The 24,344-nt window shown below is 38.0% G+C and overlaps 2 protein-coding genes across 2 annotated transcripts; one reads left to right on the forward strand and one right to left on the reverse strand.

Annotated features, from left to right (window-relative positions):
• The first annotated feature begins 1,916 nt into the window (after nucleotides 1-1,916).
• On the forward strand, nucleotides 1,917-3,782 carry LOC127098036 (GDSL esterase/lipase At1g54790). The gene is made up of 5 exons (XM_051036537.1): nucleotides 1,917-2,373; nucleotides 2,471-2,668; nucleotides 2,785-2,951; nucleotides 3,062-3,332; nucleotides 3,441-3,782. Exons 1-5 carry the CDS (start codon nucleotides 2,139-2,141, stop codon nucleotides 3,674-3,676), a joined length of 1,107 nt encoding a protein of 368 aa, XP_050892494.1. The 5' UTR covers nucleotides 1,917-2,138; the 3' UTR covers nucleotides 3,677-3,782.
• A 164-nt stretch (nucleotides 3,783-3,946) lies between these two features.
• LOC127098037 (UPF0603 protein At1g54780, chloroplastic) lies at nucleotides 3,947-5,529 on the reverse strand. The gene is made up of 3 exons (XM_051036538.1): nucleotides 5,015-5,529; nucleotides 4,594-4,786; nucleotides 3,947-4,340 (listed from the first exon to the last, which is right to left on the reverse strand). Exons 1-3 carry the CDS (start codon nucleotides 5,441-5,443, stop codon nucleotides 4,093-4,095), a joined length of 870 nt encoding a protein of 289 aa, XP_050892495.1. The 5' UTR covers nucleotides 5,444-5,529; the 3' UTR covers nucleotides 3,947-4,092.
• Nucleotides 5,530-24,344: the final 18,815 nt, after the last annotated feature.

Below are 24,344 nucleotides of genomic sequence, written 5' to 3' on the forward strand. Positions count from 1 at the left end.
CTCCTTCTTGAGATGGTAGCAATCTTCTGTGTGATGTCCTTTAACCTTATGAAACTTACACCATTTACGAGGCTCAGGTCCCATTTGTAACTAGTGGCATATGGATATCATGCAAGCATATAACCTTCCGTCATATCTGTTTATGACGAGTGTTCAGGGGCGTGAAGCCCTTCACCCTTTCCACCTCACTTGAACGCTACTTTATCCCTAATTGGCAAGGTGCGGTTGTTCTTCTTCGAGTGTTACGAACCTTCGACACTAGGAACGTAAACTTTTACGTCACATGCCTTCTTCTCGGTGTTACTTTCCTCGCCATTTATGTAGCATTCCACTCGTGTGATCACCCCTGCTAACAAAAATGTGGGCCTTTTAGAGAGGAACTCGTTGAAGTTCCCTACTTTGAGGTCATTGTAAAATGCTTATACGAACATTTCTTGGTTCCGGTGGACGACTTTTATGGTGCTCTCGTTGAAACGGGCGAGATATTCCCTTAGTGAATCTAAGGGGCCTTGTCGAATGTTAAACAGAATGGTGATTGACATCTTTTTGTGTCAATTGGCTACAAACTGATGTACGACTTTCTTCACCAGCTCCTGATAGATAACGATAAAAGCTTGGGGTAGTTCCATATACCATCATAAGACTGCATCCTTGAAAGTGCCAGACAAAATCTTGCATTTCAAAGAGTCGGACGCTCCGATGATGGTCATTTGTGTGTTAATGGAGGCAACATGCTCGTAAGGTTCACTATGCCCATCAAGCTTCGCCACTATATTTGTCAAAATACACATATGTGTAGCACCCATATACTGGTAGTAGTGACCAAAAGCTTTAAGGATTTTCGGTGGTTCAGGGCAAGCTCACGGTTGTGAGGAACCCTGATTGGTTGTGTTTCTAGTGTGGAGAGAGCAAACTCACGTGTGGTGAGAAGTTCTGCATTTTTTGGGTGTTTTGCGTGTATCCTGAATTGCCCCCTCAATCCTAGAGTTGAGTTGAGGTATTTATAGAGGCCCTTTAGGCCTAGATTTTGGGACTCCAGGAAAGTAGTAACCACTCCATTTTGACTGGAGGCGTTGTTGATTGTCTACTTCTTAATGAATCATGGCCATGACTTCTTGCACATGTGATTACAGGCAATGTACACGTCATCATCCATGTTTTCTCTCAGGGCAAACCACCTACTACGTGGGGTTTAGGCTTATGCGACGTACTCTAGGATGGGCGCCTAGTGAGGATAAACCCCATGCCGCCCCTTTTATGGACATATACAAATATAACACTACACGACACATATTCAAATCAGATATGTTTCACCATTTGTCTAAAATCAATTTCGTCAATAAACTCGTACTTTTATCCATTGATGATCCTAGAAACTTCTTTAATGGAAATATCAACTACTTAAAGAGTAATAGAGTTTAATCACTTTAAATAGGGGTATCTCTCAAGTCTAATCACACAATTAATCTACTCATTCTCTATTTACTAACACAATGTCTAACTTAACTTAGCGATCATGGTATATTTTGCATGTAATAGTAAGAAGTTCTCCGTAAAATAGGTGGGAGAGATTCGCATAATATAACCAATATCACATCTTTTGTACAAGTGATTCTTCTAATAAATTCCTAAAAAAAACAATAATAATGTTATTTATGGTCAAATCAAGGGTGTGTGTGTTAAGGATCATGCTAACATGTGTTAACATGGATGTGTTAAATAAAAAAATATGTTTCAAATAATCATATAGATTATCTGAGTATTTTGGCTCGTGTTTTATACAATTAATAATTATTTAAACCTAAAAATAATTATATGTTTGACAATAATAATAAAATAGAAGACAAATTAGAAGGAATCTTATAATTGTCGAATTGAAAATGTTCACGGGGGAGACAGACAATGGAGGTGAAGCAAGCAACACAATCTCGTGGATATGCAGGTCGAGACAAAAAAGCACGCAAATTGTGCATCCAAGTACAAGATAAATCGCGTCTTTTACTTAAACGCACAACCAACCTTTCTTTTCCTTTCTTTCTTTAATGTATAGACTTCAAATTAGCAACTTAAGCAAGCATAAAAAGCACCACTCTTTTATTTGACTGCATTGCACATAACAAGTGAAAGTTGAGAGTCTCATGGGTTCTACTTATGTTGTTGCATTACAAATTGTGTTATTTTGTATCTGTTTGGTTTTTGCAAATTCGGTTGACTTCAGCTACCCAGCAGTTTTCAACTTTGGTGATTCAAACTCAGACACGGGTGAACTTACTGCGGCGAAGGGCTTTCAACTCCTCCCACCGAACGGAAGAAACTACTTCAAAACTCGAACGGGGAGATTCTGCGATGGCCGTCTCATAGTCGACTTCTTAAGTAAACTTCTATTCTTTAACGAAAGTTTCTTATTGTAGTGTAACTATTATGTGTTCAGGATAGTTCCACTCGATGCGATTTTGGTTTATTGTTGCAGTGGATGCGATGCACTTGCCATTCTTAAATGCCTATTTGGATTCAGTTGGTTTACCGAACTTTCATCAAGGATGCAACTTTGCAGCAGCAGGTTCAACTATCCTTCCAGCAAATGCGGCGTCGATCAGTCCATTCGGCTTTGGCTCTCAGGTATCTCAGTTTCAGCTATTCAAAGTTCGGGTTCTTGAATTTCTTGCAGGTACATGAAAAGTTAATTCAAATATCTTTACATTACTTCAGTCTCAAAAGTCAAACCAAGTTTGCAAGTTATTTGATTCGTTATGCATAAAGAAAATTATCACAATAATGTTTCAGGCAAGAAGTTTCATAAATATGTCCCGGCCGAAGATTATTTCCAGAAGGGGCTATACATGTTTGACATAGGCCAGAACGATATCGGCGGTGCGTTTTATTCAAAAGATTTAGACCAAATACTTTCTTTGATTCCAACAATTCTACTGGAATTTGAAAATGGAATAAAGGTCGGTGACACCGTGTTTAGCAAAATAACAATGCCATTTTTACGTTCTTGAATTTCAGAGTAGAAAAATAGTTTTGCTGAAGTTAACATTCACTCTCTTATTTGTGATAGCGACTATATGACAACGGGGCTAGGAATTTTTGGATACATAATACGGGTCCGCTAGGATGCTTGGCTCAGAATATTGCCACATTTGGCAATGATGCGTCAAAGCTCGATGAACAAGGGTGTCTTCGAGCACACAACCAAGCTGCTAAAGCCTTTAATCTACATCTGCAAGATTTTTGTGCTAAATTGCAGGGCCAGTATATAGATGTAAATGTTACATATGTTGATATCTTTACCATAAAGTATGACCTCATTGTAAACTCCTCAAAACACGGTAAGTCTAACTAGCAAATTTTCATTATTGTCTCATCGAAATTCAGATTATAAGTCATTTTCCTTTCTAACATGTTAGTGTTAACTTTGGGTGAATGTTTGTTTACAGGGTTTGAACAACCTATTATGGCTTGTTGTGGATACGGAGGTCCACCATTGAACTGCGACAGTCGCGTTTCTTGTGGATTAACAAAGATCTTGAATGGAACCACAGTTACAGCAAAAGGTTGCAATGATAGTAGTGTGTATGTAAATTGGGACGGGACTCATTACACCGAGTCTGCAAATCAATATGTTGCATCACAAATTCTTACTGGAAAATACTCCAACACGCATTTCTCATAGAAGATATCATTCCTTCATATGATTGTAACCTTGTATGACATACAAGCTCTTATAAACAAATCTTATTAAAGACTGAATCAATTGACATTGTGCAAAGTTTTGTGCTTGATTGGAGTTGTATGACACAGTACTCGCGATAACCTTTTTTTAGGGTAGGGTACATGTGATAACACGAACCCATCTGACAACTGATAAATGTTTGCATCGAGTACATAATAACTGGCATATAAAAATAGTGCAACAAATATACTTTTGAATTACATCTACAAGTAAAAAAAAATCTGATCTTATTTATCATTTTTCTCAAACTCAATCTTAACATGAGCTCGTTTACAGGCTTACAGCTGCACATTATAAATCTGAATTCAAAGATTGATAACTAGGAAGACAGATCTAGTTGTGTGGCGATTATTCTCTTATTTTTTCGCTATATAAGCATAGTATTGTACCATAGGAACAACAAATGCAATGACCAACAAACCTCCAACCACAAGAGAGAATTGTCCGCGCTTCTCTTCTGTCTCTTGCTTTGATTTGAAGTTAGACTCGCGTTTGTCGTCTTTAACTAAGGGTCCACCAGGATCTGGAAGCCCATCAATGGCAGCAACTAGCCTTTTAGCTGTGCTATAAATCGCTTCATTGTACTTCTCATCCGTAGCCAATACTGCATACAAAAACCACACATATGGATAGTATTGTGCCCCTAAGAAATGATCATAACATCTACATATTGATTGAAACTTCAAAAGACTTGTAGACTAAACTGATCGGGACTGTGTGCTTTCTGTGATATCTAAAAAAGGATTATCATTGGTTGATTTCCGAAAAATGCAAACATATTCATCATTATAGTTATGGTAGCCCAACGAATCTTAAATCAGACTCTGATACCAAATCCACTAGCCTAAAGGAAGTACCTGGAAGGTTCTCTGAAACGGTAGCATCGAGGATTTTTTCTCCAACGGCTTGAACAAAAGCAGGTCCACCGGTAACAGCTCCTTCTTTCTGACTTGTTACAAGAACCACAATGCCCTTATCGTTTCCCTCTTCCACAGAAGGATACCAACGCTCCAAAATTTGGTCAGCGAACTCAAAAGCATCAGCTTTACTCTGCAACCAAAACCAACCACATAATCAAAATATTCAACATTTTTGTACTGCACCATTTTATGCTATAAGTGCTTAATTAAGCTGTTTATCCAAACACATCCTTCATACTATATAGACATAACTATTTCAAATTGAAACTTAACTAAAATGTAATTTACTTAGCATGTTATTATTGATGAACAGCATAAGCAACACATAGAAAAATGACAAGTTTTTTATGTAACTAACCGTGAGTTTTCTGAGTGTAATAAAATTGATGTGAAAATTCTTCCTTGATTCCAAATCAGACAACAACCGTTTCAAATCAGACTTGGTCACCCTACTAAGAACTCCAGCGTCATCCACCAGATATGAATCTTTGGCTGGCCTCTCATTGATCACATCAAATTCAGACGCTAATGCATTGCCACTATGCAGAACTGGGCTGAAGTTAAGTGCTAAGGTGATAGCTAAAGCTGCAAGACCCTGTTGAGCATGAGTGAACCAAGAAGTCGATGAAGGAAGGGATGGTGGTTTTAGAGATAAAGTTTGATTCTTTTTTAGAGATGAAACAATGGGTTTGCAGGAAAAGACAGAATTTGGTTTGGGTTGAAGAGAAGGTGAAGGTTTGATGTTGAGAAGTGGAGAGAGGGAGTTTGGAGGAAAAAGGGTTCCCATGAGGAAGATGAAGAAGGTTTGGAATGAGGAAAGGTGAAGTTGTTCTTCCTATGTTGTTCCACAACATCATTCTCATGATGTACTTTGATTTGGTTCGGATTTTGAGTGGTCTAAGTTTGTTGGATGTGTTTGGAAGTGGATAACGTCTATTAGCCATGTGGGTCATTTTCAATTTCTCCTACAATCAACATACCAATGTTTACATTAAAAACTCTAAGTAAGAACTCATTCGGTACTAAATTTTTACCTGATAATTTGTTGTTATTTTTTCCGGTTTGTAAACTGTCAGAAGTCAAATTGAATTGGAAGCAAGGGTAAAGTCCATAATTAGAATAAATTAGAACATTATAGTAGAATAAATTAAGGTAAGCAACTAATATAATGATATATTAAAAATGAGTTATTTTAATTTTTAGATTTGTTCCTTAATTAGAACATCCATTCTTGTGTTTAGTCATTTATTTACTCACCTGTTACTTAATTGATACTTAGGCTTGAAAGAACCAGAATATACACTAACATGTGGATTGTAAGGCAAATCATATGTTACTTTTGATTTATATGTTCATTTGATATTGTAATTTGATGTCTTGTGTTCATTTGGCACTGTAATTTAATTTGACGGGTTGATTTGGTATTGTACTCCCTCCGTTTTTTATTATAAGTCGTTTTTGACTTTTCACACGTATTAAGAAATGTAATAATTGTGGTATAAAAAAGAGAAATTATGAAGGATTTTACAAAGTTGTCTTTCATTAATGATATTGGAAAGATAAGTTGATATAATTGAAAGAAGAGAGAATAATAAATATTTAAAGGTATAATAGGAAATATAACATTAATGACTCATTGATATTATAAAACGACTTATATTGTGATACACAATATTTTCCCAAAGCGACTTATAATAAAAAACGGAGGTAGTAATTTAATATATGTTGTTGAACATATTTTGTATGTTTTTTGGATAATGAATGTTTAAAGGTTATTAATGTATGTTTGTTGAATTATGCAAACTGAACGTCAATGAATGTTTGAAGGCTATTAAGAAATGTTACAGTATTTTAATTATGTTAAGTCTATTTGGATTTTTTAATGTTGTTTTCAACTCATATGAATTAAATACCAAGTATGTTTAAATTAGAGTGATGCATAAACATGTACTCAATTTCTAATGTAATTGAATTGGTACAATTAGGTTTCATAGAAGTTTTGTAACATACTTTTATAACATAACATGTTTATGTACACATGTTTAAGTATAAATTATGATTATGGTTTATGTACACATGTTTATGTACAAGTACATGACTTTGGTTTATGTAACACAATTTTTTTACAATAAAAACACATTTCAAGTAGCTAATTCAACTACATAGTTTTGTTTTTCAACTACACAATTAAACTATATCCATACTTTTGTTTTGACAGTAAAATCATACCATTAGTTCAATGGATTCAATTGCATAATTCAACTACAACCCTAACATTATATTCAATTGGCTAATTCAACGGCATAAAACAACATAAATCTTAACTTTATACAAACAATTTATACACTAAAATAGTAAAAACATCAAAACTTAAAGTCTTCAAAATTTTCCTTCACTTCATTGTGTTATTTAGAGTCACATCAAGTTCTCCAAATTCTTGAATTTATGCCTCAATCGTGACTTCTTGTGTTTCAATTTTATGCAATTTCTCTTTATTTAATTTTGTAAAATTTTCAACCTTATTTTTTGCTTCATCATAAAATTGTCCTTGTCATATTCCACTTCTTTAAAGAGCCAATGAAAGAAACCATATACAGTTTGAGTAGAATCTTGCATTAATTTAGAAACCACAATCTAATGTTACAAAACAAGTCCTGTTTTAGAAATATCCAGATTGATGAGGGATTTTAGAATGCTTACATTATAGTGTTGTGATCCTAGAATTATTTTCATAATTGATAATTGTTGTTTCCTTTTGAAGAATGACAATATCCCCCACACCGAAAAATAGGTCTCTATCGCAATTTTGAGTTTGAATAAACCTTCAAATCAAAGATATTACTACTGCATTTGTGTTTACCATATTGTCTCACAATGGAAGAAGAAATTCCATAACTTATTTGTGTATTTGATTGAGATGGTAAGATGAAGTGAAGAATGTACATGAATAACTTATGATTACAAAGAGAAATTATACACAAGATAAACAACAGTGGTTTTGTGTTGGAGGTTATGTCGGTTACAGAGAGAACATGCAGAAACAAAGCACTTTTCCTAATTAAATTTAGGGTTAATTCGTTCATATTTATGGCAAAAAAAATAAGATAGAACGATGATGGTCATGACACATACGCTATCTAGGATGTTGTTCGCTGTTGATTTTGGCGAACAACCTCTGGTTTTTCCAAAAGTTATTGAATTGGGTTACTTGCAGGATCAACCATACAAATCCTATGACATGTGCAAATTTAAATAACTTTGTAACTCTTTAGAACAACCTTTGTATCCTTTATTTGGTTTACGAAGTCTTTCATGTACGAAAGATATTGACTAAAAATGCTTAAGGAAAAGTAAACTTAACAAGACTAAGATAAATGGCGAAAAGTAAATGGCGAAGAATACATTGTATAAAGTAAATGCAAAGGATAAATGACTGGTAAATGTAAAGAAAAATTGGTAAAGAACTTTGAAATTTATAAAATAAAACTTTAAAGAAATGGTGTTTGTTCACACGTACATTTTTGAGATAAGACTCTTTTCTCTCACACGGGTACTTTGAGTATTTTTTGCAGGAATTTTGTACAAGTTTTTTCACCCACATTCTGATAACAATTATCCTATTTATATACAAACAAAATAACTGTCACTAACGAATAAATCCTAAAACTATGACACTTGGCTCTCTGCATGACTTCCTTTCGCCAGGTGCTTCCACGCGTCTTCTGCCAAACGTTATAACTCTTTTGAATTTGAATTTCCGCTTTATGTCGAAACGACGCATCTCCTCAGACTTGTCGAATTGTCAAAATATCATAACATCATCCATACTTGTCGAAGACGTCTTTTCATCTGCAGACATCTTCTTCTGTCGAAATATCGAACCACCAATCTGTCGAAGTGCCGAAAACACTTATCAACTAAACTGTCGAAAAATGCTCTTCAAGTATATATTTCCAGTTTTTTCGTTTTGCAAGCATCTCCATTTGTTGAAAACACTATTCTTCTTATTAATTTCATGGCGTCAAAAATACATGTATACAAATTACCCCCCAGCAAAGATGTTTCGACTACTCTGGAGAAACAATCATTTGTTGTCAACCAATATTTCGATGCCATGTCATTTAATTCCACCATTTCCAAGCTTTTATAATCTCAAGTTCCCAAACAGATTCATCATTACACTTTTTCAAAAACGTCATGTCTAGCCCACGTTTAGACCTTACCCCCATCATTTCCTAAACCTAACATCATGGCCTTTTTCAACTTCCACATCTTCATCATCACCGTTGTGATTCAGCCACGTGTCCCACGATTATCATCAAAAACTCAAACGTTTTTATCATCTTCCCTTATAAATACTCACAACCTATTTTCTCTGAAACCTTTTTACGCTTCAAACTTTCTTCTTCATACCCATTTTCATACTTTCAACTTTCCTGAAAAATTTTCTTTGTTCTTCTCAACAATGGCTCCTCCAAAATCTTCCAGCAGCAAGCACTCCAAGAAGACCCAAGATTCAACTTTTCATCCTGTGCACGAGTTGAATGGACCAATGACTGTTGGAAACCAACAATACGTTCCTGAACCTCCCAATGAGAGAGAGAAGGAATGTATCTACAAATCCCAGGTATTAATTCCTGTTCTTGTTTCTGGTATTTGTCACGCTATGTTAGGTCCACTCCCCAATCCAGATATTAAACCAGATCGTCTGAAAGAATTTTTTCCCACCTATTTCCATACCAAACCCATAGGTGCTGGAGTAAAACCTCAACCTCAAGAGAAAACTGTAGAACAAATTGACCCACAAAGTTCAACTGATGATGGAGAGTTGAATTTAACTTATTTGAATCATGCTAGGATCTTTAGAACTTGTCCATGGTCGAAAGACCCTTCAGACTATTTATCCTGGCTAGATAAGGTTGAAAAGATTAAAGGAGATTTCTAGAAGGAAATAGGTATTTTCGACCTCATTCAATTGTCGAGAGTAGGACCCAACATTTGCCCCAATATGCTTTTAGATTCCCTCTATTTTTAGGACAGTACCTATAACACCTTTCACCTTCCTTGTGGGATGGTCACACCCACTCTCTTCGACGCAGCAACCATCGTTGGCCTTCGCCCCAATGGGATAGATTTCGACCCCACCAACCTAAATGAAGATTCTATAGCTTTCAACACTAGCTTTGCTCCATACTCTTTATTCATGTCTCATTATCATGACAAGGATACCACAGAAGTCTCGGATGTCGAACATATAGCCTTTTTTACTCTATGGCTAATAAAATATGTGTTTTGCTCCCGTTCCCTCCAAGTTGCCAAAAGATTCATCCCTATGGCCAATCAGCTTCACGCAGGAACCAAACTATGCTTAAGTGAAATAATTTTGGCGAATCTTTACGAATCCTTGAGTGAGAGTGTAAATTTTTTGAAAACCATCAAAGACAGATGTAAAATCAATTTGTCACGACCTTTATGGCTTTTACAATTATGGCTCAATGCCACCTTTGAAGCTTCTCTTCCTGTAAAACACGAAGTGAACGAAGAAAAAGTGAAGGACAGGACTGTCGAATGGCCTAGGTTGGTGCAACTAACACCAACTGATGAAGGAATTAGCCTTTGACAGGCTTTCAACGGTTATGTCATGATGTTTGCCAAAAGGTATCATTTTACTTCGACCATGGCACCCTTTGCCAGTAGAAAAATTGTACCTGAATGGTTTACCCAACAACTGCCTTTGGAAATGCAGAAGGATGAGAATATATTTTTGGATGTTTGGGAATCATTTTTAACCCCCATGCTCCTTTTTTCCCATCATAACGTAACCAAAACCCAAATAGCTTTGATAGTCTACCAACCCAATCTCGTTGCTAGACAGTTTGGCTTGATCCAAATAAAACCTCGACCCATCTTCCCAAAGAAAGGATCTATCATTTTTTACAACTCCCTTCATAATGAAGATAAAAGCAAAGAGCTGTCGAAGAAGCTAACTGATGATTCTCTTGATATTCGACCAGTGATCTTTCGACCATCTTTTCTCTGTACTCCTGAGTTTGATGAGTGGTGGAAGGATTATTATTCTACCAGATTTTTTGACGTAACAACCTTCACCACACATTTAATAAATGCTTTTGCTTTCGTGCAGGATCGGACCAAAAAAGGTATTCAAAGACACAATAAAGAAATACAAAAATTTCAAAAATATTTTGAAACCGTGTATAGACATGATGATCTTAGTCGAACCATATGCGAAGCAGCAGTAGAATTAAAACATAAATTGACGGAGAGGTTTGAAAAATTATCATTGCCTTCACATGTTCGACCAGAAGCGTGCTATGACCTGGCTTTCAGCTGTCATCCACCAAGATTTCCTCCTCTACCAACTGCTGAGTTTGGCGTGGCATTAAGCCCTCCATTTCCAGATTGGTTCGTTTGTGGGGACTATATGAAAATTCTTCGTCAACATTACAAAAAACCTGCTGAGCGTGTGGTTCCGACTAAGTATCATCTGGACGATTACCAAGGACACCTTCATATTGGAATAGAACACGTTCGCGTGGAAAGTTCCATTCTTGAAGGTGTTAATAGAAAACATGATTTTTCTTTTGTTATTCTAACTGTATTATCATGTATTTCTTATATTTGTTTCTGATTTTCCTTTCTTTCCTTAGCCGTAAAGATCCCTACCAAGAAAGCTTCCGTCGAAGCGTCACCAGGTGCTGCTAAGAAACCTTCGACAAAGGTACAAACCTCACCCTTTTCATTTATTCTTTCTCCTTTTAAGAAATTAACCGGCTTTGGTTTGCATGACTAGGTAAGTCGAAAGCCCCCACCAGTCCAAAAAAGAAAGAAAGACGAGGAGAAAGAAGAGAAGAAAGTTCCTAATGAAGAATCTGGTGATGAATCTCCAGAGCCAAACCCCCCTCCTCAGAAGAAGACAAAAAACAAGAGGGTCTCTTCCCAAAGACCCATTGTTAAGTCAGCTAAGAAAGATTCTTCAAGTACTCCAACTGCCAAACTTCAATCGAAGGATACAGAGAGTGGGTGTATACATGCGTTTTTGACGCCATGAGATTAGTTGCAGAATAGATCTTTCGACAGATGATGCCATGAAATTAACAGTTTAGTTGATAAGTGTTTTTCGACACTTCGACAGATTGATGGTTCGACATTTCGACAAGAGAAGATGTTTGCGGATGAAAAGACGTCTTTGACAAGTATAGATGATGTTATGGTATTTCGAAAAATTCGACAAGTCTGAAGAGACGCATCATTTCGACGTAAAGCATAAATTCAAATTCAAAAGAGTTATGACGCTTGGCAGAAGACGTGTGGAAGCACCTGGCGAAAGGAAGTCATGCAGAAGAGCCAAATGTCATAGTTTTAGGATTTATTCGTTAATAACCGTTATTTTGTTTGTATATAAATAGGATAGTTGTTATCATAAAAAGTGAAAAAAACTTGTACAAACATTCCTGCAAAATACTCAAAGTACCCGTGTGAGAGAAAATAGTCTTATCTGGAAAATGTACGTGTGAACAAACACCATTTCTTTAAAGTTTTATCTTATAAATTTCAAAGTTCTTTACCAAATTTTCCTTTACATTTGCAAGTCATTTATCATATGTATTTTCTTTTCGACAATTTATTTTTCGCCATTTATCTTAGTCTTGTTAACTTTGTTTTTACTTACGCACTTCTAGTTAATATTTTTTCGACATGAGAGACATAGTAAACCAAATAAAGGATACAAAGGTCGTTCTAGAGATTTACAACGTTATTTAAATTTGCACATGTCCTAGGATTTCTATGGTTGATCCTGCAAGTAACCCAATTCGACAAGTTTTGGAAAACCAGAGGTTGTTCGCCAAAATCAACCGCGAACAAATTGACACGCCCAGTGGGACCAGTGCAAAATCTAAAATTTAAATAATCTTTACTCAAGGTTTCTTCTTCGTTGTATGAGACTAAGAAGCGGTAGATTGGTCGTATCTGACGTAGAAAGGCCTAAACAAACGAGAGTAAGGAAAATGGCGAGTAATCCAAATAATTATAATCCAAATGAAGTCGTCCCAGTATCCAACCCTGTCCCTTCGACAGGAGGCAATGTAAGATCAATCCCTGTGTCAGAGGTTGTGCCTTCGTCAACAGGGTCAATACCAACGGTTTCAATATCGCAAAATGCGCCTAGTTCGTCCATTAGGGCGCAACAAATGCCTGTTGGGACACCTCCTCCTATAGGGAATACTTCTAGGCCTTTTGTGACAAATTTCACCATGCCTCTGCCTGGTAGGGAGCAACCATTTGGAATTCTAACTTCGGTAATGGCAAATTTACACAATTCGCCAGTATTGTATTCTGATGCTATGGCCAATATGTCTTCGCCATTACAAGGGCCGGGATATGGCGGAAACATGAATAGACTAAACTAACAACCACTTTACATGCCAGCGATAACAAATAATTCTGCGCAAGTAATTAGACAACAAATGGACGAGAGTAATCATGATATGGTCCAAATGTTGACACAACAAATGGGGGCGGTGTTTAATCCTCTAATACAAAACACCACCCAAACAAACCAATTGTTGGCAGCGCAAATGACGCGCATTGCTGACTTTTTTGGGGTCCCTCAAACTCGACACAGAGAACAAGTGGTTCAGAATCCAGTGGTGGCGGTCCAAGAGGAGCATACAATAAATCAAATACCGTTAGATAATCCCCAGGCAAACGTCAGAAACCAAGAGGATGTAGTCGAACAACCTCGTGTCGAAATCCCTGTTACATAAGAGCCTAGAAGGATAGTAATCCAGAGAGGCCAAGACGCTGATGCTATGTTGCAACAGCGAATCCGGTATAATAACTTGCCCGCCGAAAACAATTTAGCGACCATGGTCAAAATGATAATGGCACAAAATGGGGTGAAGATGGGATTACAAAGGCCCAGTTACGCTTCCCCACTGTCGGAATATATTCTGCAAGAAGAATTGCCACCAAGATGGAAAGTTCCCAAGTTCACAAAATTCTCAGGGGATACTAGTGAATCCACCATAGAACATGTAGCACGTTATCTGATCGAAACAGGAGAGATAGCCCGTAATGAAAATTTGAAAATAAAATATTTTCCTAGTTCCTTGACAAAAAACGCGTTTACTTGGTTTACATCTTTGCCTGCAAACTCAGTATATACGTGGACCCAATTAGAGAGGTTGTTCCATGAACAATTTAACATGGGACAAACCAAAATAAGTCTGAAAGAATTAGCCAGTGTTAAGAGAAAACACTCAGAACCAATAGATGATTATTTAAATAGGTTTAGGTTGCTAAAGGCTAGATGTTTCACTCTGGTGCCAGAACATGAGTTAGTCGAAATGGCCGCAGGGGGCGTAGATTATGCTATAAGAAAGAAACTAGACACCCAGTATCTAAGGGATATGGCACAATTAACAGATAGGGTGAGACAAGTCGAAAGGTTAAGGGACGAAAAATTCAGAGCGAATAAGAATAAAAAAGAGAGGGTGGCATATGTAGGGGTTTGTCAAGATGATGAATACGACGAAAACGAACCAAGTAACTTCGACGAACAGGAGATTGACTTAGCAGAACTAAAGCAAGGCCCACCATATTCGTGTAAAGTACTGACTCCGTCGAACGGAAACCCAGTCGAAGCCAATGATAAGTTCCCCAAAAGAACTTATACGTTCGACATCACCAAATGTGACGAGATTTTAGACTTATTGGTTAAAGATGGTCAATTAATAAAACCACCAGGCACTGAAGAACCGCCTGTGGAACAACAGAAAAAGAGAGGTTTTTATAAATACCACAATTTTCTGGGCCATAAAACGTCTCGTTGTTTCCTTTTCAGGGATCTCGCTCAAAATGCTATCCGTGACGGAAGGCTGAAGTTTGGTGATAAGCCAAAACAACAGATGAGGATTAATTCGAATCCCATGCAGCCAGTCGAAGCCCATTATGCTGAACCATCCATTGTGAACATGGTGGAGGTTGAAGTTGCTCCTGACGGCAATTTTGAAATGATGGAAGCTGCTGGAGGTTTCGACACTAATATCAACATGGTTGAGACTGCTGATGATCTTATAAAGCAGAACAAAGTTGTAGTTACTGAAGGCTTTGACGACCAGAAAAAGTTGGAAACTACTGAAGGTTTCGACAAAAAGGACAATGACAATATTGCTGAAGATGTTATGGTTCGACAAGGAGCGAATTGGGATTGCTTGGGACAGCCAAGTGGGAAGTACGATTATCTTGCGAAATACACTGTGCCTGCAAGTTCTCGTATCAACATCAACGCAATCCAGCCAACGGGGTGGGGGAATTTACCTTTGAGCAACAATGAAAAAACAACTGAGACAACTGAGAATCTCCCTATCATCAAAAAGAAGGTTACTGAAGACCTCACTAGTGAAAACAAGGCTACTGAAGGCCTTGATCCTGATCAATTGAAGTTAGAGGATGTCGCAAACTGCGTCAACACTATGGGACCTTTTAGTAAAGAGGCTACAAGAATCAAAGCAGAAGCTGTGGATGGTCCTATGAAGTCTGTGATCAGTGGAATTCTGCGTAGGGTAATGGAGGACCCCAAAAGAAATTGGAACAAGTGTTGTTGCAAACATGGTCCCATGAACATATCTTGGTGTTGCTGCCCAGAAAAGGAGTTTGATCAGATACCAAGAGGTGTCGAATGTCGAAGAAGAAAGACTCATTAAAAAAATGAACGAATTAAGCATTGCTGACGGACGAAATGTTGGGGTAAATATGGTGTAAGTGTCTTAGAGAAACCAGGCTGAAGTGGATGAAGATCGTCGCCAAAAGGAGTACCAAAGGCTGGCGTATCCTAAAGAAGAGGAAAATCTAGTGGAATTCATCAAGAGGTGCCAAAAGATGGGGACTGAAGTGTTGTTATGCCCACGTTGCAGTGCAATCTTCGACAGGAAGGCAACAACCAATCTGGAAGCAGTGGATAAAGCTAAGAGAAAAGAAAATTGGGGGACAACAGGATATGACCCAAGAAAGAGTGATCATCACCAATGGAGGCGTGGAGAAAGATACCATAGCACCTACAAATCATCCAACAAAGCAACGGATGACAAATGGGTTCAACCCATTAGAGATGCTCAAGGACAGAAAAAGTGGAGAAATTTTGAAGTTCAGAGAGGCATTTCGATGGAAAGTAAGAAGGAAGTGGAGAAGCACAAGCCAAGACCATACCCTTCAGAAAACTACAAAGGAAAAAATCCCATGTTAAGATCTCAGTGGAGGAGATTCCAGAGGCAGAAGAGGGCAAAAAAAGAAGCTGCAGAAAAAAGCATGATTGGAAAAGATGCTGACAACAAAGATAAAGCAGAATCCAGTAACAATGCTCAGATAGAAAGCAGAGAGGAGTCCTCCCACCAGATCAATCCTGGCAGTGTGGTCGAACCGGTGGTGTCGAAAGAGAAAATGCAAGAAGATGACGAAATAACTGACAACTTCGAATCTGACTCAGAAGCGTCCTTTAATGTGATCTGCAATGTGGTTTCTGTCCTCCCTAAGAGTATGATAGAATCATGGAGATCGAAGACGAGGAAGACGAGATGGAAGAGGAAACAATGGTACATATGCCCGTTTGCTACTACGTCATGAACAATGGTTGCGTCGAAGAGCAGAATGCTTTCTTCGAAAGGCTAGATGATTCCATGAAGGCACATTTAAAGCCTTTGTTTATAAAAGGGAAGGTTGAGAATGTAGGTGTAAACAAGATACTGGTAGATGGCGGAGCAGCAGTAAATTTGATGCCTTATTTCATGCTAAAGAAGACTGGGAAGGATGATTCAGACGCAAAACCTCACAACATGGTGCTGTCAAACTATGAAGGAAAAGTAGGAACCACTATGGGCGTTATCCAGGTGAATTTGACTGTTGGAACCATAACAAGGCCAACAATGTTCATGGTCATTGCTTCAAGGGCGAATTACAACTTACTACTTGGAAGGGAGTGGATTCATGGTGTAGGAGTCGTACCTTCTTCAATGCATCAGTGAATAGCCATTTGGAGGCCAGACGGGATTGTCGCAAACATTGAAGCTGATCAAAGCTATTTCATGACAGAGGTGAACAATGTCAACAGTCAAAGTTTCGACAAGAACCTGGCTCACATACCTCCGTGCAGCCCAGCCGAGTTCGACCTAAAAGCAACAGACAACGCCTACTGCTCCATGTACCTTCATCCTAAACATGGTTTTCAGTGGGACACGTGGCTGAATTTCATTGTGATGATGAAGAGGTGGAAGTTGAAAAAGGCCATGATGTTAGGAAATGATGGAGGTAAGGTCTGAACGTGGGCTAGACGTGACATCTTGGAGAAAGTGTAATGATGAATCTGTATTGGAACTTGAGATTACAAAAACTTGGAAATAATGAAATTAAATGACATGGCATCAAAACACTGGTTGACAACAAATGACTGTTTCTCCAAAATAGTCGAAACATCTTTGCTGGGGGGCAATTTGTATACATGCGTTTTTGACGCCATGAGATTAGTATGCAGAATAGTTCTTTCGACAGATGATGCCATGAAATTAACAGTTTAGTTGATAAGTGTTTTTCGACACTTCGACAGATTGATGGTTCGACATTTCGACAAGAGAAGATGTTTGCAGATGAAAAGACGTCTTTGACAAGTATAGATGATGTTATGGTATTTCGACAAATTCGACAAGTCTGAAGAGACGCATCATTTCAACGTAAAAGCATAAATTCAAATTCAAAAGAGTTATGACGCTTGGCAGAAGACGCGTGGAAGCACCTGGCGAAAGGAAGTCATGCAGAAAAGCCAAATGTCATAGTTTTAGGATTTATTCGTTAATAACCGTTATTTTGTTTGTATATAAATAGGATAGTTGTTATCAGAAAAAGTGAAAAAAAACTTGTACAAACATTCCTGCAAAATACTCAAAGTACCCGTGTGAGAGAAAAGAGTCTTATCTAGAAAATGTACGTGTGAACAAACACCATTTCTTTAAAGTTTTATCTTATAAATTTCAAAGTTCTTTACCAAATTTTCCTTTACATTTTCAAGTCATTTATCCTATGTATTTTATTTTCGACAATTTATTTTTCGCCATTTATCTTAGTCTTGTTAACTTTGTTTTTTCTTACGCACTTCTAGTCAATATTTTTTCGACATGAGAGACTTAGTAAACCAAATAAAGGATACAAAGGTCGTTCTAGAGATTTACAACGTTATTTTAATTTGCACATGTCCTAGGATTTGTATGGTTGATCCTGCAAGTAACCCAATTCGACAAGTTTTGGAAAACCAGAGGTTGTTCGCTAAAATCAACTGCGAACAGTGGGAAATCTAGTTTTAATACTGAGATTCCTGAGGTAAATCCTTATTTCAACTATCTATATTCATCTTCATTGCATTTCTTTCTTCTAACTTAGAATTATTTTCAGAAACAATTGGCTGTCGAAAGAAAACCTACATATAAAAACACACCAAAACCTGATAGTGGTTCTGCTCTCAAAACTGTTAGCTCGACGTCCACTTCTCCGAAGGATTTGACAAAAGGATCAACAATGGAGATGGCGCATACAAAAATTAATCTTGAACCTGAGAAAACTCTGGAAGAGACAGTCCACGAAGAAGAAATCCCCAAAAATGATCATGATAGGCAGACTGTAGCAGAATTCGACGCTACAATGAGTGAAGCTTCTGAAGATGATTCACCTCCTCATCCAGGATTAAATGCTGCAAATGAGGGCGATGACACTGACATGGAAACTGGGGTCGAAGATGACCATGAAGAAGAAACTGCTAAAGATGAGGATGACCAGTCGAAACAACCGGATGCTGGGCAAACTTTAGGGCGAAGCACTCAACCCGCTCCTGACCAGACCAAAGGAAGTGTCGCATCTACTGGTTCGACTGGTTTCTCTCGCGAAGAGCTTGAGAGTCTCAAGGTGCAGAGACCCTTAGAATATCTAAAAGCCATGCTTAGCGCTCGTCACAATTTTCAAGATTCTTCGTAAAGCAGTTCGACTACCTCTGGGCCACTTCTGAAGTGCAATCTCTTGACAACATTTTGACCAAGATTAAGACGAAAATCCTTGATGTTGATTTGTTCAAAGTTTTAGAAGAAAACGCCCTTGCTCATATTGAACTCAAGAAGATTTTGAAACAAATAAACGTCTTGGAAACTTCTGCTAAGGTTGGCAATTTTGTGATGGAGCTGATGACCCTCATCGACTTGGCGACTGCAGACCTTCATCGTCAAAAAGATCTCTCCCAACAAATCTCATAAAATCCGAGACTCAAGTTGCTGAGTGGGATGCTATTTCTACTTCGACTGACGAAGTTTCAAAGCTGCAGCAGCTTTCTGAAACTTATATCAAAGAAGTTGCTGCTTGTGATGATAATATCCAGAAATGGGAGAAACAAATAGCTGTTCTTCAAGAAAAAATCTCCCAAGAGAAAAAACGCAAAGCATCCATACAACAACCTAAGCAAAATGAGATTGACGACGAACTGAAGGTGGGTATTCGACATGCAGAAAGGGCTCAGCAACTTAGTCAAGAGATTGAGACTCTCTCTACTCACAAAAGTCTTTGTGATCATCGACTCCAGTTTCAGAAAAAGAAATTTGCCACATTGAAGGAAGCTTTTGTTAGTATCAAATTGTAGTCGAATTAGTTTACCAATTCTCAGCCCTTTGAGGCTTTCTTTGTAATAACTTTGGTGCCACTTTTGTTTGTCAAAGCTATCACAATTATTTTCACAATTATTCTACTGCTATTTTTACTTCTTGCAATATTGGCTTATATTTTTTCAAATGCTTGCCATTTATCTTTAAGATTCTCTCATCTTTTCCTATCTCTTCAATCTCATACGCACCATTTGAAAAACTTTTCAAAATCTGGAAAGGTCCTTCCCACTTATGAGACCATTTTCCCATTAATCTATCTTTTCGATCCATAGGAAGGATTACTTTCCAAACAAGATCACCAATTAAAAAGGTCTTGAATTTTACTTTCTTATTGTAAAACTTTTCGACTCTTTCTTTTTGTCTCTTTATAAGATCCAGCGCACGCAACCTTTCTTCGTCTAAATCAACTCATTCGTCCATCATCATACTCCAATATATATCTGATGGGATTTCATGATGCCTTTGAACTCTAACTGATTGCAAATATATTTCGACTGGTAAAACTGCATCATGTCCATAGGTCAACTTAAATGGAGTCAAATTCGTTGCTTCTTTTGGAGATGTTCGACAAGCCCACAAAACTTGATCTAAAGTTTTATGCCAGTTTTTAGGTTTTCTCCCCACATGCTTTTTGATCAAATTTATCACTACCTTGTTGGCTGCTTCAACTTGTCCATTGGCTTGAGCATAGTAAGGTGTCAAAGTAAGGAGTTTAAATCCTGTTTCTTGTGCAAATTTCTGCATATTTTTACCAGTGAACACAGATCCTTGATCTGTTGTTATTGTTTCTGGTATCCCAAATCTATAAATTATGTGCTTTTGGATAAAATCTATAACTGCTTCTTGATCTACATTTGCCAATGGTATGGCTTCAATCCACTTAGTAAAATAGTCTATTCCAACCAAAATGTACTTTTGCCCTTTTGAAGAGGCTGGTCGAATTTCATCAATCAAGTCTAAAGCCCAACCTCTAAATGGCCAAGGTTTTATAATTGAATGCAACTCACTTGCAGGAACATGTGGTATACCTGCATGTACTTGACATTCCTGACAACCTTTTGCAAATTCGACACAGTCCTTCAGCATTGTTGGCCAATACATTCCTTGTCGAAATAATAACCATTTCATTTTATGACCTGCTTGGTGTGCGTCACATGCTCCATTATGCACATTCGACAAAGCTATGTAAGCTTCATCTTCACCTAAGCATTTCAACAAGACTCCTTCTGCAGTCTTTTTGAACAATTCGTTTCCAAAAAGTACATAACTTAAAGCTCTGTATTTTACCTTTCTTTCGGCTTTCTGATTTGGGTCTTGTAGATAATCCTTGATGGGCTTTCTCCAGTCTTCAATTCCTGAATCATCTATATTGAATATCTCAAAATTTTCTTCGTCACCATATCCTAATCTTATTGACTCCAAATCTGATGGGGACAATTTGGTAGATATGACTCTTCCTCTGACTTCAATAGCCTTTTCTAACTTTTCCTTCGACACTTTGTATCCAGACGCAAGTTGAGCGAGGTCATTCGCCTCTTGATTCTCCACCCTGGGAATGTGCCTAAAGGCCACATTGTCGAATTCCTTGAGAAGTCTATTGGCTATTACAAAGTATATGATTAAATTTTCTTTCACACACTTATATTCTTTAGTCAACTGCTTTATCACCAGTTCAGAGTCACCCATTATTTCGACTCTTGTTGCCCCTAATTTCAATAATATTTCAAGTCCAACAATCAAATCTTCATATTCTGCTTCATTATTTGAACACAGACTTTCAACTTTGTACTTGAACTTTGTTGGAATTCTGTCAGGAGAAATAATCAACATCCCAACACCAGTTCCATTCTTATGACTGGAACCGTCGAAATACAGTTTCCATGGTTCTAATTCGACATACTCTACATTTTCATCTATAGCGTGGTCAGCTATAAAATCAGCAACCACTTGTCCTTTCACAGCCTTTAAAGGCAAATATTTCAAGGAATATTCTGTCAATGCTAAAGCCCATTTTCCGATTCGACTATGTAAAATAGATTTATATAACATATATTTTATTACGTCAAAATGATAATAAATGTATACATCAACAGACTTTATATAATGCTTTAATTTCATACAAGAAAAATATACACATATACATAGTTTTTCTATAATACTATATCTAGTTTCAGCATCATTTAGGACTCTACTGAGATAATAGATGGCTCTTTCGACGCCATTCTCATCTTCTTGGCACAACATACTTCCTAATGTTTTGTCTGATGCCGAAATGTACAATCTCATACTTCTTTTTTCTACAAGCAGATATTAGAATTGGAGGGCTAGCCAGGTATTCCTTGAATTTGTCAAAGGCAGCTTGTTGTTCTTGCCCCCATGCAAAATCTTCCTTCTTTAGTCGAATTAGAGGAGAGAAGGCTTGCGTTTTTCCACTAAGGTTGGAGATAAACCTTCTGAGAAAGTTGATTTTCCCCAGCAGAGACTGCAGCCCCTTTTTCGTTGATGGCGCTTTCGCCTCCATTATGGCTTTTGATTTGTTTTCATTTATTTCGATCCCCTTCTTGTGGACCACAAAACCTAAGAAATCACCCGCCTGCACACCAAAAGCACATTTAAGGGGATTCATTTTTAAACCAAACTTCCTCATCCTTTCAAAGGATTGTCGAAGATGGTCTATATGACTTTTCCCTGAAACAGACTTGATCACAATATCATCAATGTACACTTGCATGAAAGTTTCAATAAAGTCATGAAAAATGGAATTCATAGCCCGTTGGTAAGTTGCTCCAGCGTTTTTTAAACCAAAGGGCATTACTACCCATTCGTACGTTCCTATTGCTCCGGGACAGCAGAAAGCTGTTTTAGGAACATCTTCTTCAGCAATAAAAATTTGATTATAGCCAGAGTATCCATCTAGCATACTTAAATACTCGTGGCCTGCTGCAGAATCTATAAGCATTTCTGCCACTGGCATAGGATATTCATCCTTTGGGGTAGCTGAATTTAAGTCTCGAAAATCAATGCACACCATAAGTTTGCCATTTTTCTTAATTACAGGAACTATATTTGCAATCCATTCGACGTACCTGGTTGTGCGGATGAACTTGCATTTTAAGTCTTTCGACCTCTTCTTTTATTTTCGACAGAATCTCTGGCGCGAAGCGTCTTGGATTCTGCTTTGGCTTCTTTCCTTCCATTATTGGCAGCTGCAATTCGACCAAACTTCTATCTAAACCAGGCATCTCGTCGTAATCCCATGCGAAGCAGTCTTTGAACTCTTTCAGCAACTGGACTATTTCGACTTTGAATTGGGGGTACATCTTTGCGCTTATGTAGGTTGGTCTACTTTCTGCCCCTAGTCCTAAATTTATTTCCTCTAATGGATCCTGCACCATCATCTTCACGTTAGTTGACACTGGATCTTTTTCGAACCCCAGAGGTTCGTCATCATAAATGGCGTCAAGCTTTTGGTGTTGCCATTCGCCCATTTGGTTGTTATCATAATCTTCTGCAACGTCTCTTTGGGGACATTGTTCGTTGGAATTTTCTTTGTTGGCTTTGACAGCGATATATTTTACTTCGGCCTCAAGGGCCTCTTTGAGTTTGTTTTCGGCTACGTAAGTCGTAATTCTTTTGAGCGCTGATTCTTTACTCATCATCATCAAATTCGCTTCCTTATCCTGTTGGCGCTATATGAGTAGTTCCCCACATGTAGTTTGATTCGCCAATTACTTCTTTGTCCCACTGAAAACCATGTGTAGGATGAAGGTACATGGAGCAGTAGGCGTTGTCTGTTGCTTTTAGGTCGAACTCGGCTGGGCTGCACGGAGGTATGTGAGCTAGGTTCTTGTCGAAACTTCGACTGCTGACATTGTTCACTTCTGTCATGAAATAACTTTGATCAGCTTCAATGTTTTCGACAATCCTGTCTGGTCTCCAGATGGCTATTTGTTGATGCATTGAAGAAGGTACGGCTCCTACACCATGAATTCACTGCCTTCCAAGTAGTAAGTTGTAATTCGCCCTTGAAGCAATGACCATGAACATTGTTGGCCTTGTTATGATTCCAACAGTCAAATCCACCTGGATAACGCTCATAGTGGTTCCTAATTTTCCTTCGTAGTTCGACAACACCATGTTGTGAGGTTTTGCGTCTGAATCATCCTTCCCAATCTTCCTTAGCATGAAATGGGGCATCAAATTTACTGCTGCTCCGCCATCTACCAGTATCTTGTTTACACCAACATTCTCAACCTTTCCTTTTATGAATAAAGGCTTTAAATGTGCCTTTATGGAATCATATGGCCTTTCGAAGAAAGCATTCTGTTCTTCGACGCAACCATTGTTCATGACGTAGTAGCAAACGGGCCTATGTACCATTGTTTCCTCTTCCATCCCATCTTCCTCGTCTTCGACCTCCATGATTCTATCATAATCTTTGGGGAGGACAGAAACCACGTTGCAGATCACATTAAAGGACGCTTCTGAGTCAGATTCGAAGTTGTCAGTTATTTCGTCATTTTCTTGCACCTTCTCTTTGGACAACACTGGTTCGACCACGCTGCCAGGATTGATCTGGTGGGAGGTCTCCTCTCTGTTTACTATCTGAGCATTGTCACTGGATTTTGCTTTCTCCTTCCTGTCAGCATGTTTTCCAATCACGCTTTTTCTGCAACTTCTTTTTCTGCCTTCTTCTGCCTCTGGATTCTTCTCCATTGGGATCTTGACATAGGATTTTTCCCTCTGTAGTTTTCTGAAGGATATGGTCTTGGTTTGTGCTTCTCCACCTCCTTCTTATCCTTCATCGAAGTGCCTCTTTGAACTTCAAAATTTCTCCATTTTTTCTGTCCTTGAGCATCTCTAATGGGTTGAACCCATTTGTCATCCGTTGCTTTGTTGGATGGTTTGTAAGTGCTATGGTGTCTTTCTCCACGGCTCCATTGGTGATGATCACTTTTTCTTGAGTCATATCCTGTTGTC

This window comes from Lathyrus oleraceus, chromosome 6 (genome assembly GCF_024323335.1).
Source record: "Lathyrus oleraceus cultivar Zhongwan6 chromosome 6, CAAS_Psat_ZW6_1.0, whole genome shotgun sequence".
Lineage (NCBI taxonomy): Eukaryota > Viridiplantae > Streptophyta > Magnoliopsida > Fabales > Fabaceae > Lathyrus > Lathyrus oleraceus.

Bases quoted from the DNA above. Each gene is read 5' to 3' on its own strand.
- LOC127098036 (XM_051036537.1), top strand. From the start codon at position 2,139: ATGGGTTCTACTTATGTTGTTGCATTACAAATTGTGTTATTTTGTATC. The intron at 2,374-2,470 runs GTAAACTTCTAT...TTATTGTTGCAG, and splicing joins TCTCATAGTCGACTTCTTAA to TGGATGCGATGCACTTGCCA. The intron at 2,952-3,061 runs GTCGGTGACACC...TATTTGTGATAG, and splicing joins AATTTGAAAATGGAATAAAG to CGACTATATGACAACGGGGC.
- LOC127098037 (XM_051036538.1), bottom strand. From the start codon at position 5,443: ATGGGAACCCTTTTTCCTCCAAACTCCCTCTCTCCACTTCTCAACATC. The intron at 4,787-5,014 runs GTTAGTTACATA...TTTTGGTTGCAG, and splicing joins TTACACTCAGAAAACTCACG to AGTAAAGCTGATGCTTTTGA. The intron at 4,341-4,593 runs GTACTTCCTTTA...TTTTGTATGCAG, and splicing joins CGTTTCAGAGAACCTTCCAG to TATTGGCTACGGATGAGAAG.